At 33.5% G+C, this 21,604-nt stretch overlaps 1 protein-coding gene across 2 annotated transcripts in view; it reads left to right on the top strand.

Annotated features, from left to right (window-relative positions):
* Pde4b (phosphodiesterase 4B) overlaps window positions 1–21,604 on the top strand; it is a 421,328-nt gene that overhangs the window by 67,835 nt on the left and 331,889 nt on the right. Inside the window, exon 1 of one of the 2 annotated variants that reach the window (XM_076863762.1) lies at window positions 11,914–12,149. The exons of the other annotated variant lie outside the window; for it this stretch is intronic. Within the exon in view, the coding sequence (XP_076719877.1) occupies window positions 11,914–12,149 (236 nt within the window). Of the gene's footprint in view, window positions 1–11,913; window positions 12,150–21,604 lie in introns of those variants that run through there. 2 annotated transcript variants of the gene reach the window in all.

Here is a 21,604-nt window from a genome sequence, read left to right as displayed (position 1 = left end):
ATCAAATCGTTTGAAATTCCAGCCTAGCATTTGCAAAACCTGTGTAGATTTCACACCAGATCACTGTTCATAGTAATGATAGTCATGAGAATTATGTACCTAACCACAGAGTACTCAAATATAAATTTCTGGACTGTCTATTAGAAGGTAAAAGAGGCTAGAATAGAATCATAAGACTGTATTTCTATCCCTAATATTGAAGAAAGAAAGTAAAGGAGGCACATAAGAAAATCTTTATATTTTAGCAACACAAGAACATCAAATGAATTTTAATTTTGAACTACAAATTAATAAAGTGCTAAGGCACACTAAGCCAATATCTTCTCTTCCAAAATTGACTTGACTGACATAAAAAGCATTCAGACAAAATTATTTTTTTAAAATAACTCATTAATAAAATTAGTTTACTTCCTGGGTAAAATAAATTTTGTCAAATATTCAAATTCCTTTGTGATGTACTAAAATATGGCATTTATGAAGACACATGGGGGTTCTAGTTTCAGGATATAACAATTATGATTAGCAGATTTTTAATATGATGGGCAATATTTTTGTTGAGAGAATATCTATTTATTTTTTCATTTTTCCTTTTCAATGACATAGAGTGGATTAAAGTGGATGTTTTGAGTTCAATGGCCTTGGGTTCTAATCCTTAGTAACTAGGTGACCATGGATAATTTGTTGGAACTTTGTAATCCAATTGCTCCATCTGTATAGAGTAGATTATTTGCTTCAAAGGTATGTTATAGAATTTAATATGATCATAATGTATGTAAAGTGCCTTATACATAGAAAAATTCTCAATAAATACTATTTATCATATCTTATTCTTCAGCTGGCTCTCTTTCTCCTTCTGCCTCCTTTATTCCTCCCTCATTCTGGGAAAGGACTGGATCAGATCCTTTCCTCAGAAAGAACCAACTCTGCTCATCCCTTCATTTTTAGATTTCTAGCCTCTACAACTCAGAGACAATAAATATTTGTTGTTTAAGTCACTTCATCTCTGATACTACCAGAAGTAGTAGGGTTCTAGTATGATAATACTTATGATAATACTTTAAATTATAGAAATGGCTTTGGAATTTGATTATGCACAGAGACTGGGAGAGATTTGAAGTGCTTGGTAGAAAAGTTCTAGAATGCCTTTAGGAGACAATTGATAGAAATATGAATGTTTATGGTATTTCTGATGAGATCTATGGAGGAAATGAGAAACATCTCATTGTAAACTGGAGGAAGACGATCCTTGTTAGAAAGTGGAAAATAACTGGCCTAATTGTTTTTGTTTATTTGTTTTGCTTTGTTTGGTTCAGAAAACAGAACTTAAAAGTGATGAACTTGATATTTAGCTGAAGAGATTTCTGAGCAAAGTGTTGCAAATAAATTCTGTTTTCTCTTTGGTGATTATAGTCAAATATGGAGAGACAGAACAAAGAGGTATTGTTAATAAAAAATTAACCAGAACTTGAAGATTTGGAAAATTTCAAAATATTTATGTAACCTTTTCTCTTCCTTTGTAAGTTGTTTAACTCCAATACTTGTTATGGGAACAAACAGAACACCAATTAACACAAAATTTTAAGCCCCAACCCATCAGAATAGATCTTTACAGAGAGTATCAAGTTAAAAATGAAGTCATTATGATTGATATTAATTCAGTATGGCTGATGTCCTTATAAAAAGATGTGATTCAGATACAGAGACATGCATAGAGGGAAGATAATGTGAAGAGACAGTTGGAGAAAGCACCCATCTATAAAACCCATCTATAAAACCAGGGAGAGAGGGCTGAAACAGATTATTACCTTTACAATGCACAGAGGAACCAATTTGGTCAATACCTTCTCATGGATGTTCAGCCTCCAGAACTGTGAGATAATTAATTTCTGTTGTTTAAGCAACACAGTATTCTTCACTTTGTTATGATAGTCCTTGTCTCAGCAAACTAGTATGCCCTCCCCCAACTACTATTGTATATGTCAGAAGTTCAGCCTTTTATGAGGGTTACCTAAACTATGTGACCTAGGAATAGTGGAAGAACTATACCTATTTATGATGGAAAAAGAAGATATTAGAGCACATTTTTGAAGGGCTTATGTGACTTATTCATTGTAATTCCAGGTGGTAGAACTGTGCGACCAGTGAGGACACATTACTTGGAGTCAAAATTCTTTTCAATATAAAGAAAAACCAACTTGTTAATTACAATTAAAACTATGCATAACTTTACCTTTGTTCCAGTTAGAATTCAAGGAGAGGTAAAATGGATGTTTTATGTATTTGTTAATTTTTTTGAAAAAATTATTGGTATGTGTCATTGGATGGGTATTTACATTCCTTTGATATTTTTGAAAAGTCAAAGGTCTAACTATGAGCAAAGAATAGGGACTGACAGGGTAGACTAATGAAAAGAAATGCAGAAATTCAGAATAAGAATATCTCCATATTTAATTTTATAGGATAGTTAGAATGAGGATAATCCACATGAAAGGGAGAAGGACCCAATTACTGAGACAAAAGAGAATTTGTTGTTGGTTTCCTTTAAAAGATGAGCAGTTGAATAAGGTGGCAAATAGGTTCATAGTTATGATTAGAATTGGATTGTGATAATTCTGCCATTATACTGTAAGTACCATGAGGGCAGAGATCGGTCTAGCTTAGTCAACATACTGTTCCTGAGACCAGCTCAATAAATGAATACCTAATGTTCATTCATATTCCTGTGTTTTAAAATATTCATTTATCATGAACAAAGTATTTTAGATATGTATGAAATAATTTAAGATAAAAAAGTTATAAGGCAACCATTACCAGTTATCATCCCTTTCCTGCTGTTGATAATTTACCACACTTTTATGTATCACTAAACACTACTGCTTCTTAGTTTATTTTCCAAGTTTATTAAAATATCATATTTCATGACTCTTTCTTTCAATGTTAAATTTCTGAGATTCAATTATACAGTTGATTAATTTTCATTGTTGCAGTTGTTTTATGAATCTATAACAATTGATTTGTCCATTCTCCTATTGGTGAACAATTAATTTGTATTCAGTTTATTGTTAATATAAACAGTACTGCCTTGAACTTGACACCTGGTAGTCATGAGTGTTTCTAGGACATATTCCTAAGAGTCCTAAGAGAAATGAAGTCTCAACTATACTAGATCGTGTCAAGTTATTTTCCAAAGTGATCATAGCACATGTAACTAATGTTTATGAGACCTCATTGTGCTACAGACTTGCCAACACTTAAAATTGCCAGACTTTAAATTTATACTAACAGGGTATATGTAAAATATCTCTCATGTGATATCGTTTTGCTTTTTTTAAAAATTAAATTAAGCTATATTTTATTTAAAAATCAGCTAACCCAGAAGAATAAATTGTGGTCCTTACACTAAGGGCATAGGGTTTTTGTGAGGCATGTACATGTCAGTATACCACTTAAGAAAGTAATTGCTTTATAAGTATTCCAATGGAGATTTATTCTGTGTGTATCATCAAATGTGAAATAAACAAAAAAGGTAACTGACCATAATGTTATGTGGGAAAGTTGATCAAGTCAACTGTAATAGAAATTTCATAAAGCTTTATAAGACTTTGATTTTATGTTTAGTAACAAATATGCAAACTTCAAGCAAAAACTTGGCTTTCTAAAGAAATAGAAATCCTGTTCTTGGCACAAGGTGTCTATTCAGTAAGTGTATGTTTGAAGAATGTATAAATTAGTAGAAATATAAAATGAGGAGGAGGAGAAAACAGAAGATGTTCCTTTTAGACTTCTATATTTTGAAGCATTATCATGACATCATTACAGCAATGAAGAAAGGAGACTATTGCTTTGGAAAGCCATCAGGAGAAGAGATACAAATTAGGAGGCGATTGGAGTCCACTGCTAGAAGGGGTTCTCACTAAATAACTACAAATGGCACTAAACCTTGTATTGTTCATCAGTAATATCATTTCTCAGTAGCATTGAGGATTAATCACAGCAGAAGTAAGCATTAGGAAATTACCCTTGGTGGTTCAAGATGCAATACCTACAAATTAAGCAAATAGTAACATCAAGGTTATAAACAATGAGGTTTTGAGAAGAGAGTTAATGAAAAGGGTTATAACTATAAAACCAATTTGGAAATTTCATAATTTTCCTTACTGATATTAATCTATTAAGGGTTTGATTCTATGTTAACATAGGGGTAATAGGTTCCATTCTGACTCTACTTCTAGGTATAGCTTTAAGTTTGGGGAACAATGCAAAGTGTAACTGAGAATTTTTTATGTTACCACTAATAGGCAGATTGGGAGAGAAGACTCGAAAGAAAATTTGAAAACTGGGCTAAAATCTTGAACAGATATTTAACCAAAGAGGATATACAGAGAGCAAGTAGGCACATAGAAGGATGATTAATATTAGCCATTAGGGAAACAAAAAAATAACACCCATATAAAATACCACTGTACATCTATTGGAATCACTAAAAATATTATCAAGAAGAAGGGTTGGTAAACATGTAGAACAACCAGAGCCTTAATATAGTTAGTAGGAATGCAAAATTATATTATAATCATTCTGGAAAACAATGGGTGAATAAATGAACAAGTTGTGGCACATCCAGACAATGAAATGCATTTTGGCAATAAAAATTAGTGAACTAGTAATAAATTTGAAAATTCAAAGACATTGTGCTGAGTGAACAAAGATGGTCTCAAAAGCTTAAATATTGTATGATTCCATTTAGCTGACACTATTGAAAAGGTACAAGTGTCACAATAGAGAACAGGTGGGGGTTTCTAGGAATTAGGGGTGACAGAAGATTGTGAATATGAAGATGTAACAGGAGAGAGGTTTCTTGGAGATGAAATAACTCTTCTACATCCTCATTGTGGTAGTGATTGCATGAATCCACACCTGTGTTAGATTTCATAGAACAGTGTACTGAGAGTAAGAATATGGTCAGTTTTACTTCATGATAAATTGAAACAAAACAAAGATGAAAATGTAATCAAGGAAGTGTTCTAAAATAGATTCTTTTTAAAAATCTTTGCTATAAAGTTTAGCATGCTTACATACAAAATATCTCAATATGATTTTAAATATGCTAATATTGCATTGTTTTAGTGATATGAAATATTTACATGCAATTAGAGTTACTTCTTAATTTTAGGATTTCATGGAAAGTCTTGATAGAAAAAAATTCTATTTTCTTCATTATAAACCAGCAAGCCATCATCATTAATGCTACTGGATTTACAAATATTTCTTTTTTTTAAAATAACTTTTAACAGACATTTTACTTTTCCTTTTTTAAATAACTTTATTTATTCATTTTTATGTGATGCTGAGGATCGAACCCAGGACCTTGCACGTGCGAGGCGAGCGCTCTACTGCTGAGCCATAACCCCAGCCCCAAACAAAGATTTCTAATATAAACATATTTAAAATTAGAAAAGATGGTGGAATGAGATGGACATCATTACTCTAAGTACACATCAATATACTTTGTATACAACCAGAGATATGAAAAATTGTGCTTTATATGTGTTTTATGAATTGTAATGCATTCTGCTGTCATATATAACAAATTAGAATAAAAAGAACTACAAAAATTAGCAATCTATGAAGTGAATAAACAAATATTAACATTAAGTGAGGCAATTTTGATCTGACTCACTATTTCTGAAACATTTTTTGAAATATTGTTATGTTATGTACCATTTAAAAAGTCATTAAAATATTAATTTAGGACAATCTTATTGCTGTGAAATAGCTTGCAAATGTGAATATGAAACAAATCCCTACATACTCTCTTTTCAGGAGTATTGGAATGGTTTTAATTTCATTTCATTTTCATATGTGGGTACACTCTTTCTATAATCTTCATAGCATCACAGTTAATTAGAATTATGTAATTATTTGCCTTTGAAATCTTTAACAATGGATCAATATTGCACCATTCTTTTCTTACCTAATTCATAGAAGACTGCAGAACGATAGAACCTACTGAAAAGATAAAAGCTCATGTTAGAAAAAGAGGTTTTCCCAAATATGACTTTGTTTCTAATATTGAATGCCTTTGTCCTTGATATTTTATTCATTTGAAATCACCCTCTTAGGCAATTTGCTGACAGGCTGGTATTATCTTTGGGAACTGGAGTACCCGCTTTGGTACAGTTTTTAAAATACCTACCATGGGAACAGTTTCTCTCCTTGCATTTAAGGATCTGACTCATCCTTGCTAATATAACTTGATGTTAACAATGACCTAGGAAACAAAGAGAGGAACTTTCTTAGCATTTTTCTTCTACAGGATCTTCCTTCTCAGAATGTGCTTTGTGAAAGAAGCACCTAATTACTCTGCCAATACCAGAAAGCACTATGAGGAGAGAGTTTGGCAAGTCTATCCTATTAGTATACCACCTATATAGGACAGATTACAACACCCATATTCTACTTGTGCACTACAGTAAGGATATGAATAACAACAATAATAATTTATAAAAAGATAGTGAAAATGATAAACATTATCTCTTGCTATAATTGGAGAAAGTGATTTTTTATCCAGGTTTGTTTGATGCCCCCTCCCTTTTGTTCTTCATGGAGAAGATCAGTGATTTACTCATTCAAAGTATTAATTTAAATACTTACTATGGGGTAGGCACTGTTCTGGAGTTAGGACTATAGAAATGAGTGAACAAAAAAGTCATTTCCCTTATAAAACTTAAATTCTAAGAGAATTAAACAGATGATTAGCAAGTAATTAAATGATATTTATTATCTTATATGGTGACAAATACTATTGAGAAAATAAAGCACAATAGGGGAGATTGCAGTTTTTAAGAGGGTGACTGTGTGAGGATTTATGAAGAAAGTATTATTTAGGCAAATGTTGGAAGAAGATGAGGAAGCAAACCATGCAGATGTCTTGGGGACAAGGATGCTTGAACAACATGCTCAGTGAACAAGATCAGTATGGCTGGGGCAGAGCGAGCTTGGGAGAGTAGAAAGAGGTTAAGTCAGAGGGGTACTTCAGATGGGGATGGGAAGGCCCATGTTGGTCCCCAACGCCTATTTTGTGACTATGTCACTGAGTTTTGAGGCATCTCTGGAGGGTTTTGAATGGGCAGTTCTTTCCTGACACTACAATTTATAAGAAACATGACATCATACTTAAGCATCTACATACAGGCTTCCCTCCTCTTTCCTAGGAATCAGGTATCATTACCAAGTGGTGCAGGTTGAAAGTGATATTTTTTTTTTTGAAGCGCCAATTCACTAATGAGAGTAATTCCATAACATCATATGAATAAATGTGAAGCATTCACATCATTTTATAAAGACAACATGGTAGATATTGTTAGACTCAGGATACCTAGTTCTTGTGAAGATAAACTGCCAGTGGTCTGACTAGAGCACTCTGGGAGTGTATGTTTCCTTGCCTGTCCCATTAGTGGTGTTCTCTTATGACAATATTGTGAAGCATTGGTGCAGTATAACAGAATGGATGCTATAAGAAGAGTGGGAAGACCTGGGTTTGACTATTGCATCAACTTCTTAATAGCTATATAATTTTTTATTTTGTTGTTCTTATCTGAAAGTGGACAAAATAATGTACATTCAATAGCTATTGAATGCCTGCTGTCTGAAAGACTGTCTCACATACTAGAAATACAGACTCAGCCCAGCCCTGAAGGATCTCACAAGATAAAGAAGTCAAATAAACAATTTCAATTGTGTTTGTCCGAGATGTTTAGGAAGGTCAAATGAAAACAATTCTTGGAATGCTTGTTGCCATGTCTATACACAGTAGGTCTGTATTAAATGTAAGTTATATCTCTATAACCCTTTATTGTGGGAACGTATAGTGATGGAGATTCAACCCAAGGCTTTGAGTGAGGCCAGGTTTCAACCACTGAGCAACACTGCCAGCCCCATAATTCCTTTCATTCTTGAGATTTCTCAGTTAATGTGTTTTCCCAGATGTCTAAATAACTATTTTCATTCAGTTTATGTTATATAACATCAATCATATTAGAATAATCCCTTAGCTCAGTTTCTTAAAACTGAAATAGAAAAATTGGGAGAAGTTGTGATCTGTGGTGATGTGTAAAGCCATGTATTTGTTTTATATGGTGGCTGGTGTTCATTCATACTCATTACATTGCCTTTGACTGAAGAAAGGGCATTTAAGTGTCTTTAGTTGAATAGAGCCTCATGGCAGTACTCAGATGATATTTATTTTAGCAAAAAGGAACTAGATAGTGAAATAATAATATCATTAATAATTTACTTGTTAATATTGATAGTCTTAAATCTACTCCCTTTTTTAGAAACTTCTGAATAAATTCTGTCTTCTCAAATATCCTGCTTTGCATTTGCAGTACATGAGAGTAATGTTATTTTGAAGTCAGTGTTATGCAGGTAAAATATCATTACAAACTACAGTTTTATGTTTGTAAAATGCTTTAGTTTTATGAGAGTTGAAAAATTCCAACTCAGAGAAAATGTATTCCAGGTCAATCTTTAAAGTTCAATGGATACTAAATATAAAGAGAATGTAATTATTTTCATCTTAACTGATTTTATTACAAAGCTGTTGACTTTTAAAAACATTTTAAACCATAATATTATGTTCTTACTACAAATTTATAATTGTCTTTGCTTATAATTAATTGGCTTTCCCTTTCAATTTAGCAAAATGGAATGTTTTTAATCTTCATAATATTTGTTAGTAATACATTATTTGATTGTTATTGACTCTATAATTTCATTTAAAATTTTAATATTATTTTACTATGATAAATTCTTGATTCTTATTGCTTTGATGGAAGATGGATATTGGGATTTTCATTATTTAATATTAAGACATAGCTATAGTTAGAATTCTCAAATAATTCATTAGGCAAATATCTGTACACTGATAAATTGAGAATTATTCATTCCTCCTTTTGAAGTGACAAGTGCCAAGGATTATATATGGACAGGAAGGTTTTTCGCTTTACTTGTTAGCTCCTTCCTGGATACTACACAGGGGCCCATAAACTCTATTTGTTTTCTGTCTTGTTCTCTTCAAAATAGTATTTTTTGCTAAAAATTTCAGGCCATTTTCTTTTACTGTGCTTTTGTTTACTTTTTCTTAGCATCTCCTTCTTCTTGCCTTATTGACTCATTTTTGACATTAGCATTTGACTGTGTTCCCCTCCCCCCCACAACTTTGGCATTTTGATTCGGGAAACAAACTTTCATGCATTTACCTGTCTACATGCATTTTTTCCTTCCCATCAGTGATAAAGAATTCAGATTTTTGCACTGTCTGACTATCTTTTTAATTTTATATTTCAGTGAACTCTCTTTGATACTCCTGAATATTTTTTAGAATTAGGGTTAATGGATTTTCCATATTTGTGAGAACCTTAGTTCTTAGAATGATTCTAAAATCATCTTTAACTGGGACATTGGAATAGGATGTAAGGTAGAAACAATGATGTGGAATGTCACACAATATCTCATGAATTGGCAATAAGGATGGCAAGGTTTATAATGGCACTGTTATTTTGCTTTTGGTGAGTTTATATCAGCATTTTCTGTTATGAACCCCAGTTTCTACATATAACTAGATCTGCATTGTGACATTTGCCATAATATTTTTGGAAAGAAATCCCTAAAATGCTCACTCTGTATTTTGGCAGCTTTGAAAAGTAGCTTTAGTGAGTTAAAATTGCCATTTTATTTTTATTAATAAATCACTTTAAGTAATAGCAGAATCACATTATCTCATGTCCCAATTTTCAGTCCTATTTTTGTTGGGGATGAGTGTCAAATTGACTTTTCATAATACAGCAAATAGTAGGTAGCATTAGCCATATCTTCTCCCATGATATTATTAACAACATGTCTTCTCAAATAGGACAGTTAAAATATTTCCATATATTAAAAAAATATATACACTAGGGTCTGTTTGGCCAAAATCACAACTTTGTTATTGGATTAAAGAGCATTCAATTTGGAATCAGAAAACCTGAGTCTTAGTTTTGGTTGTGACATCAACTCAGTATGACTTTGCATAGGTCACTTAGTTCTCTTAACTGTTTCCCTGCTTTGGAATGAGGAGATGAACCAGGTGGTCACTAGGATTCAGCACAAGTCTAAAATTCCATGATTATGTTTTTGTTCATTATGTATTTTGTTAATTATTGGAATTTTTTATTAGTTGCTCAAGGCAATAAAATGATCTTGACATATCATACATTTGATTCAAATGGGGTATGAATATTGATAAGCTTTCCCAAGGTAGTGCCTGTTAAAATTAGAAGTTTAAGCCTTTCCAATTAAGCTTGAACCACTTTCCCATGATCTGGTGTGGAATGATTGTCCTATGTGTAGGTGATGATCTACTCTTACTTAGACTGTGAGATATTTAGCATGTTTTAAGCCAGAGTATAATCTGACATATATGAATGATTTTATGAGGGTGGAAGACCTTACCCATTAGTAGAGCAAATGAATGTCTTCCTTTTTCACCTAAATTGTACTATGAATCATCCCTTGCCTTTCAATCCTGCTTTCTAGCCCGATTCTGTTTTGTCAGATTTATTTGAGATCAGGGTGGTCCTGGTGACAATCATTACTGGTATAGACATTTCACAACATTCAGAAACTTCAAGCACCATGATATATATTGTTTCTATGTAAATTTGCTTTTTAAAGTATAGAAGCTGCATGCCAGTACTGAATAAAATGTCAAGTTATAATGATCTGCTTTTGGACTTGAGATGTATTTTGGACTCCCCTGTCCATATGTGTCACTTACAGTCCTTGTGAACACAGTGTGCACACGTCTCAAGTAGGCATATAACTGCCTACCTGCACACTCACCAACACATATGTGGTAGCTGACTTTGGACTCCCACTTTAACTGGGAGCACTCTTTTTCTCAGTTGTTTCCTGCAGTTCAGTTATGGAAGCTTTGCCTTTATACTCAACATAGAGTGGCTGCTGTGGACAACAATGAGCTTAAACAGAAGAATGAGAGTAATGTTTATTGGAATAAAAATTAGGCTTGAAATTCCTTGGGGGAAGGAACCAAATCTGTTTTCTTGTTCACTGACATTTTTTATATTGATGCTGTTCTGGATCTTTTAGAGAAGGGAGGAAAAAAAATCAGCAAATGAGCTCTTTGAATCAGAAATGGAATTTAGAAGGCTGTTTTAGCAAGGCTTTTTGACAATCCTTGATTTATTCTGTTCGTTCTGTGATGAGAAGAGTAGCCTCACACGTTTTGTGAAAAATCTTAGAGATGGAGGATGTTTTTAAGGGGGAAACAGAGAGCAGTTGTTTAAATAATCTTGGGCCAATAGCATTTGGTAGGTGGAGTTACTGTTGTGTGCATTACAGAGCAAGATAATTCTGAATGAAGACTTTAAACATTTCACATGCTGGACGGATTCTAGTTCTGTTCTTTGTGCAAATAAGTGACTAGGTGACTAACTGGGTTTGACTTACTATCGGGTAGTGGATGCAGCTCATTTGGTAAGATTTTTAAAAAATACATGTAAAGGATTTATCAGGAGCCCTTATGAATATTTCATGAGTTGATATATTCAGCTGAATGAATTCAGTGAGTGTCAGTGTGTAGCTTGCAGACAAACCTCATCCACAAGGAGGCTACTGACATAGGAAGCACTTTGGCGCATTTTCAGAGGCAAAGCCAGCCTGATAAAGCTCCTTGTGACAGCCTGACTTGCCATTCTTCGAGTATGCTGCTCTTGCTCTGAGCAGCTCCAACCTTGGAGCCACAGCTTCCCAAATTAAAGAGTTTGCAGACTTATCAGCCTTTTAACCTACAGCAGTGTCTCTGCTATGTTTGAGGGGTTTGCTTTGGATGGTGAAAGCTAGCACTCCATACAAGACATGACAGCAAAAAATTCTTCAAAGGAACTTACTGCTTCTGAGTCTGAGGTTTGCATTAAGACTTTCAAGGAGCAAATGCACTTAGAACTTGAGCTTCCAAGACTACCGGGAAACAGACCTACATCTCCCAAAATTTCTCCACGCAGTTCACCAAGGAACTCACCATGCTTTTTCAGAAAGTTGCTGGTGAATAAAAGCATCCGGCAGCGTCGTCGCTTCACTGTGGCTCATACATGGTAAGACGGGACATAGAGGTATCTCTAGTGCTTTTCATATTCATTAGCAGCCGTGGTTTAGAAATGTTGAAAATGGGAACGTTTGAGTTTTGTTCCAAATAGCACAAGTGTGAAATGAATGGAGAGACCGGGTCAGCTGAAGAAATCATAAATGCACTGTGTGCTAAATTGTCATGGTGCTACCTGCTGTTTCCAAATGTGTCTCTAACTGTAGAGATTCCTTAAAATTGCTGCTTATAAAAATATGTAGCTAGTTCTAGAGTCATGCAGTAATAAAGGAGTTTTTAGAAGTGAGATTTTTGTTTAGACTCTGTTAAAGTGATAGATGACTTTTTTTGTTTGTTCTGTGGTTATTGATGATTTTGTAATAGTATATTTTGGGTACTAGAATGAATATTTTCATATTAGTTCTAATTTATTTATTAAAATGATACATAAAGTCCAACTTAATCTATAATATTCCCATATTTTATAGTGTACAAGCCCCTGAGTTTTTGATTTATTGACTTTTATCTTTGCACTACTTAAGGAAAGGAAACCTAAGTTACTACTTCTGAATTGCACAGTTAATTACTTTTATTTATGATTCCAAATTGCTGCTATGTTTAAGAACCTGTTGTTTTAGAAAGTAACTTAAAATTTATAATGTTTTGAAAATGCCAAGTAAATAAATTCAGGAACCCTCTGTAAATATTGCACCCAGCCTGCCACCTTGAATATATGTGCTATAAGAAATGTAAATACAGTAGAATGACTTCCTTAAACTAGCCTGAAAATGTCATGTAAGGAAAAGCACAGTGAAATTAAATAACCTGGACCTGTAAAATCTAGGCCATTTCAGATTTCTCTGAAGGATATGTTTTCCTTCAGATCAAGGTACCCTTCAAAACTAATTATGTGTCCTTCAGTTTTATTTAATAGGGACCATAGCAATAAAGGGAGCTGGTGCCTCTTAAAGGCAATTCTAACACCTTGATTTTGTGTCTGCACACTAGATTGCCAATCAGCATCATAAACTGAGGATATCTGATTTTCAAAAATTAATATTCACTTGAATTGTTTTCTACTCATCTGAAATGTTAATCTGCCTAATCTACTGCATAGCACATTGGCAAATTAAAGTTACCCATAGAAAGATGTTGCTTGCTTTTGGTGAACACCACATGGTTAGCCAATGTGTACTTTACTTGGCTAAATATGATATGGTTATTCTTGTTTTCTGACTGTGGATTGTTATGTATCTTTTGCTTTTTTGAAGAGTTTTTTAAACATCTCCTTGATTAATTAAATCTTAATATTTTAGAACATGTGATTAATTTTTCAAAACCTACCAATGGTGATAGCATTTGTAGAAAGAGAAGGTGTATAATACAAGTATGTACTGATTCAAAGAAATCCTTTTTCTCATACTTTACCCCTAACAAGATTTGTATTTTCAAGTAGTCTGTTGAGTAGTATAACTGAATAGGGTAAGATAAATAGATGTATTCATAATTAGTTCTCATGAAAGAAACATATCTAGAAAATATGTAATTGATTAATATGTGCATATGCCTTACTACTCAAATGAATATTTAACCATTAAATGATGGTAAATCTTTTTAAAACTGTGGTAATATTTTCCTTAAGATAGTTTCAATTCTTGAGTATAATAATGTGACCTTTCTTTTTCTTAGAATAGATTTTTTTTTTGATGTGCTAGGAACAGAGAGCTATAAATACTGGTGTTTCTTTTCTTTTCAAAATAACCCAAATTTTAGAATGATTAAAGAGCCAGTTTTACTCATGCATTATACAAATTTTCTTGCTGCAAGTTGCAAAAAGAACAATTTAATGATATCTTGAGGTAACTTATGCTAATAAAATGATCCTCTTTTAGGTGAGTTAAAACAAAATTTTCCACAATTCCCAAAAAAGAAAGCACATAACTTTGGTATAGTGAACCATAGTATAGGCTTGAAGAATTCATTAATCATCAAACTTATACAATAACTTCAGTTATGACTATGATTCATTTTCATCCTTTTTCCCCCTCACAACCATACACTCCCCTTCTTATGTTTCTTAGTGAAGCTCTATCACAGTTTGCTTCCAGCTCCTGATTAAGTCATCCTTTATATTAATTTCTATTGTTTTATATCTGACTAAGTGCCTAACAGTTTTCAAATTAATTTTCATAAAGCAAGCAATAAAAATCTCTTTTTGGAAAAATAGACATATATCTTATTTATTTGAATAATTTCTTTCCAAATATTAAAAGTTATGTGCTGCTTTTTTTGCATATCATATGAAATAGTTACACAAGGAAATAAAAGCATAAGTATTTTTTTGCCTCTTTGTCATGAAGAAGTGTAACCAGCCTTTTATGATCAACAATTGGTATTTTCCAAACCATCCATTTAAGTTAGAAATTCCAAGATATGCACTTAGAAGTCTCTAAAAACATGTTATTACTTTACAGTAGACAGTAGGCTTCTTTTAAGGGAATTGGATTGTTTTGATTCCAGCATCAAAATTAAAGTAATTTTCATGATGAAGCTAAACAATGCAGAGGATGCAGTTTATATCTTAACCCACTAGACAGTTTTTTAAAATCTTGATTTATTTGTAGATTTCATATTTTGGTTAGATGAATGTGTAGTCCTGGTTTGAGAACCCAAGTTATGAAGTATGGACTAATGGCGGCAGATGTGGGAAACATTTGTGAAATTCTAACTCAGCGATTATTTTTAAAATATCTGAAGAAACATAGATATTCAATGTATTGTTACAATCAGAATATTTATACAATCCCAAATCTGGAAGGGATTTGGGTGATTATTTCACAGCTTCCTTTTACCCTTAAATAGAGCCACATTTACTCCATCTTTGACATAGGGAAATCTGCTCTACTTTTAGGATGGGAGAGAAAACATTTCTGCAACCTTCCTTAGTACATACACACTTTTACTATTTCATAGTCTAGATATTGGAAAATCCTCCCTCATGTTAACCTATATAATTTTTATGTAATATATAATCTATTTCCACTCCCCTCAGTAGATATTAAAAAAAGATTTGTAAGAACCTGCATGAGTCTGAAACTCATTATGAACTGGTCCTAAAATTTTCTTTTTTATTCACTTAAGTTATAGAATTGAGCCCTGCTATGAACATGAAGAGCAAAAATTCTGATTTGAGCCAATTGTATTCCAACATCTAGTATATTTTAAGTTTTTCACCAAAATGTTTGTGTTATCTCATTTAAGTTTTATATTTCAAATTTGTTTCTTCCAGTATTACATGTTGCAGATATGAAAGGTATTCTGAATTACTTTGGCTTCTTCTAAGTATTTCTGTTCCATTAGTCATTATTTTGACTCTGAACACCACCCAGATTTCTAAATTCTTCTTTGAAATCCCCAAAGTGGGTGCTACATTCATTGTTCCAGGATGTGACAATATATAAATAAAAAACTTGTCATACACTACAAAGTGTTAATGAAATGTTCTGCATTGCTGAATAGAGAGTTGGGAGATTATTGACGGAATTTTCAGGTCAGAATATTATTTATCCCTAACCCCACATCAAAGGTGACAACTTCCAAGGCATTCCACCTGGGCTGTACGGCCAGCTGCTTCGTCTTGCACTTGCTACATAGTGTCCAACTCTTTCAAACTTCCCTCCTTTAATCATGTCCCAACCTCAGTCATCACTTCTCCATGAGATAAGCTGCTGGGGATGATCTTGAATCCTTCCTGGCCCCACTGCACACCTGCCCACAGTGTGCTTGAAGGGCAAATATACAGATGAGTACTATCCTCTGTCTGTCCATGCTTACATACAGGGAGTAGCTGGCTATAGTTGGCAGTGACTGAGAGAAAAAGCTTGTATTCTTTTTCCTTTCCCTCATTTAGTTCTCCTACATCTAGAAAATCTTTTCTTGTTTTAACAAAGGTTCATGAAATGTGCTTTTGCACCTAATATTTGAATGTAAAAGTATTTTAGCTTATATCCTAAAGTTTGAGGCTATGTTTATACTATAAAGGAACTTATTAGTGGCATGACGAAGTTGGAGTAATTGGAGGAGAATAAAAAGAAAACATATTGACTGAATATTGATTGAAGATAAACATTGGTTGAGAGCCCACTGTGCTCTAGGCCTTGTTCTGGGCTTAGAAGATACAAAAGGAGAAGAAGCTTTTGCCTTCAAGGAGTTCATATACCAGCTACAAGACACATATGCATTAATAACTAATCAATGAAGTGTGAATAATGCTATTGAAGTATAATGTTCAACATATCATTAAGCACAGAAGAAATGACTATCATTAGAAAATGAGTCAATATGTTAGGGAAGGTGAAGACAAAAGATGCCATTTATGTGGGCTCTCGAAAAATGAATAGAAGTTTTCCAAGAGAAGAGTGGGCAGGAAGGGCTTGTTTTTTTCCCCCTGGTTGGAGGGAGTGTAAGGAAATAAATTACAAATGCTCTCATTTAGTCAGCACTTATAAAGTGTTTGACATTGTTCTAAATGTATTTACCCATTTAGTACCAATGGCAAGCCCATGTATTATGTACTACAAGTTAACTATCCTTTATCTGAAATGTTTGTAACCAAACATTGGATTTTTTTTGGATTTTGGAATATTTGCATACACATAATGAGCTATCTCAGGGATAGACCCAAGTCTAGACATAGAATTTACTTCTGTTTCATATACATCTTACATGCATAGCCTGAAGGTAATTTTATACAATATTTTAAATAATTTTATACATGAAACAAAATTTCATGGTGTGAGATTTTCTGCTTGTGTGAGGTACCACATTGGTGCCCCAAAGTTTCAGAATTTGGAGCATTCTGGATTTTGGAATTTTGGATTAGAGAGACTGAACCCGTATTATTATTTCTGTTTTATAGGCAAAGGAATGAACCTTAGAGAATATAAGTAATTTGCTCAAGGTTACAGAAAATGTAAGTGGCTAGACTGAGATTATATTCCAAGTATGAGGAAGTGGGCATTGCTTACTGGGGTTATGGTCTAAATTGTAAGGTGAGAAATGTAGAAAATAAGACTATGCTAGTCAACCAGAGCCATACTCTGGGCTTCCAATATCAGGGACAAGACTTGGGGCTTTAGTCCAACATCAGTGGGGAGATTGCAAAGTTGAGAGAAATGGTTGCCATAAATGGTTTATTACTTTGGAGCTGTATTTTGTAGACAGTGAAGAATGGATTGGAGGATGAGATGAGAGGCAAAGGGAGAAAGAAGAATGTGCATTTGAGAGATAATGAATTCTAATTATATCGTAAATCCCATAACATTGGAAACTGTGCTTATAACATTCTTTATGACTTAACAAATTACTGTTTATGGTAAATGGGAGGAAAGTATGTGAACTTGGTATCCCTTGCATTTATCACCTACAGCTTATGTTTTGCATAAGACTGTCTGGTATGCTACCCTTACCTCCCCCCCCCCCCCCCCCCCCCCCCCCGCCTCTGCCCCATGTATCAAACAACCACAGCAAAGGTACATAGGAGGATGGGTACATCTCGGGAAAACCCTATCTATTAACTCTGTCTTAATTTACTAGAAGTGCTTTAAGTTATACTTTAAATGCAAATTCCTCTTTATTCTTTTTTAAACAGGAAGTATTTTAGTCTGCAATTTGAATCAAATGCCAGTAAAAACTGTACTTCATATCCTGAGTCTGTTACTTTAATAAGGGCAAAAATTTTATCAGTAAGTCTATAAATGGTATTTCCCTTGACTTTTAGTGTCCTCAAGTCCTCAATATATTGAATTTTTAAAATACTTATTGTTAAAACGGCTTTGTAAAGTAATGGTAAAAACTCCTAGGACGAAACAAAGCCCAGGAAACTTGCCTGCTGTCTGACTGCTAAATTATTTTATAAAAAATATTATATTTTAGTTGAAGGTGAATAAAACCTTTGTTTTATTTTTATGTGGTGCTGAGGATTGAACCCAGTGCCTCATGCATGCTAGGCAAGCTCTCTACCACTGAGCCACAACCCCAGCCCCTGACTGCTAAATTCTAAGATCCTTTTGCAAAATCCTATTTGCCTTCATTTTGCATCCCTTCCTCTTCATTATCTCCCAGTTTTTCTCCTTGGATTTTATAATATTTCCTTCTGTAACATCACTGTCAAGCCACAGCAACATTATGCTGGGGGGACATTTAAGAGACTCTTAGAAAAGCATCTGAAAGGCTAACCGAGGTTTATAAGGCCCTACATTGTCTGGCCTCAGGCTGACTCTGACCTCATCCCTTGTCTTCTAGCTATGTGAGACTTTCTATTCTTCAACAAACCAAGCATGTTTCTACCTCTGGGCCTTTGCACCTGGCTTTGTTCTGCTGGGAGGCTTTAGTACCACAGATGTTGCCATGGTTCACTCATATTTCCATTCAGGCTTCTACTCAATACCAAGCTTCCAAGGCCATGTCTACTTCCCTCTGACACCTCCCCACCCCCGACTAAGATAGCACATTTTCACATTCTAGTGTTTTATTCTATTTTTCTTCTTGGCATTTATATTTACCTGAACATACATTACACACATGCTTCTTTGTTCTATTGTTTTTTCCTTTTATTGTCTATATCTCTGCCAAATTGTAATGAGGGCATGGATTATGTCCTGTTTTCTACATCCCAGGAACCTATAAGAAAAGCTGGTATTTAAAAATTATTTATGGAAGAAAATAAAAGAGAGCATGAACGTGGTTCTTGTTTTTGGCTCTTTATTTTTATTTTATATTTTCTTTAGTCTGATATGAAGGAGGAGGAAAGGAAGCTTAGTTGATGCTAATTCTACAAACATTCCCTTACGTCATTCATCTCTTAATAGCTGTGTTCCTTTTCTGCCAGTAGAACTACTCTAACTTGCTTCTTATTTTATGTTCTATGATATTGCAGATGCAGATTTAATTACAATATCTTACTAGAGGCTAAGTGTTTTACATGGTAGCCTATTTAATTAAGCCACCATGTACAAATCATACTACCTAGTCTGTAGTGCTATAAAGTCAATATTTGTCTATGGCACTGAAGAATTGTTTATTTGGTTATTCTTCATGCATCAAACAGCACAGTTGGTGCTTCAGCTCAGGAAGACTCTATGCATCTCTCATTAACTGTCTGAGTGTTAGTGTGAACAAAGAAATCTATTTGTTATTTTGACTTCTAAGTGTTTACGTATTATATATTAGAATGTTCAATTACATTTTTGCACTGATGCAACATTTATAATACTAATTCTAGCAATAGATTCAGTAATGTGAGATTTTTAATGGGATTTTCCTGGGCTTAGAAGTAAAGTCCTTGACTTGCAGATGGAGGAAAGTGTGAATGACTAACCCTAACCCTCTAGAAAAGACATGATCAGGTGTGGACTTTCACTTGGTTCCATATCATTTTTTCTGATTTGGTAGGTTGGCAACCTTTGTTGCTCCTGGGAATTTGTTTGACACAAATTGTTTGACACATTATACAATATCCTAAACTACACACTGGGTTCTATATGAATACCCTATGTATTTAAAAAATTAAAAAATGTAACTTGTTGACTTTCTTAGATTGCTTCTTGCTAGAACTTAGGCATTTTGCCTTTGAGGGAGACTAAGACTGACTGTCACAAGACCTTTGTAACAGAAAATGCCTGTGACACTCTTTCACAGACAGAGGCTGTCTTGTCCTCCTCTTTCTTACAGCTCAGGCTCATTGCAAAAGATCAGATTGGAAACAAAGGTGTGACTTTAAGTAGAGCTTTTTTCAAACTCTGTTTTATGGAACATCAGTTTTTGAACTCAGTGTTCCAGTCCCTGTCCTGTGTCTGAGCAAAGCCACGTGGAGATGTACAGAGTTGGAGAACTCCGGAGGATACTTACATGGATTCCATGATCTCCATGTACTTGAAAACCACAAGATTAAGAAAGAAATGAGTGGGGGGAAAGAAGAAAGCAGTGTAGCTCTGCTTGATAGAGTTACAGAAATTTCTAAATAGTTGATAATGTTAAAATCATGTGCATCTAATATGTCCAACAATGGCAACAGGATAAAGAAAGAGGACAGAGATATCTGTGGACAAGGAGAGGTCACTGGTAGTGAAAATATAAAATTTCCAGAAGTTGAAAGGTTAGTACATTGAGTACCTTTTATTTAGATTTATTACTTTATTAATTATTACTATTTGTACATATTTATCTCTCTGTATCTCTCTCTCTATATATATATGTATATATATACAAACAAATATATGTATTTGATTGAAGATTCAGATAAAGAGTGGTATTTTGGAGATTAAAGAGGCTAATATATATTTTAACAGTATGGAATTACTTCCATTCCAACATTATGTTCTTATACCCAATTTAAGAGTTTAATTCTTAACAGTGTGCTAACTGACTGGCAAGTCATGAATAAATTAGTTGCCCCACTTTTTTAGACTATTGAAACAGTTACAGTGGAGGCTTAGAAGAATTCTAAGAGGATGTCTGTAAACATTCAAACTTTCCTTTTCTAAGAAAGGATGCAATTTCTTTTTCTAAAATTATTCAACTTGTACCATTTAGTATGGAACATTATACAATATCCTAAACTACACACAGGGTTCTATTATTATATAATTAAAAATTTTTTTTAATTGTAGTTGGACACAATGTCTTTATTTATTTTTTATGTGGTGCTGAGGATTGAACCCAGTGCCTCACACTTACAAGGCAAGCACTCTGCCACTGAACTATAGCCCCAGCCCCTATTATTGTACAATTTTGATGTCATCTTGAATTTTATTTTTTACTGTTGATCATTTTCATGCCACTTTATCTAAGTCATGGAAACTAGGTTGGTTATCAGTATTTTCTCTGGACTATTAAAGATAGTCAACTAACTGTCATAAACTTCAATACTTTCATTTACAAAATGGACAAAATAACCTTATGTTCAAATAGTTTTAAATGTTAATTTAATTTTAAAAACATACCTGTCTAGCCTGCTATCTCTCTCTTGAGATAATAAAGTACTTAGCACAATACTTCAAGCATTATAAGTCACATAATAGATGTTGCTTTTTAATTATATTACTGAATCTCTAAACATTAACAAACATGCACAGTATTGTCAGATTTGATTGACAAGCAAGAATTCATTTTTATTTTTTGAAAAGTATCTTTGTATATGAAATGTGCCAATTTGAAAGAGTCAAAGTGCACATGGGTTTGTAAAGAAGTAATTTATAATGTCCAGACTGTGACCATTCAGTATACTGGAGAAACACAATTATCATTCATTTACTGTTAAGTAAAATAGCAACATAATGAGCCAAGCTAAATCATACTAAAATGCACTAATTTTCAAAAGCCCCAATGTGAATACCTTATATCTCCAATAGGAAACTTCATAGCTTTGTTCCGCTATCATCAATATATTTTTTTAAAAAAATTATTATA

Source organism: Callospermophilus lateralis, chromosome 7, assembly GCF_048772815.1.
Source record: "Callospermophilus lateralis isolate mCalLat2 chromosome 7, mCalLat2.hap1, whole genome shotgun sequence".
Lineage (NCBI taxonomy): Eukaryota > Metazoa > Chordata > Mammalia > Rodentia > Sciuridae > Callospermophilus > Callospermophilus lateralis.
The sequence above is the reverse complement of the archived record's forward strand: the minus strand, read 5'-3'. Positions and strand labels throughout refer to the sequence as shown.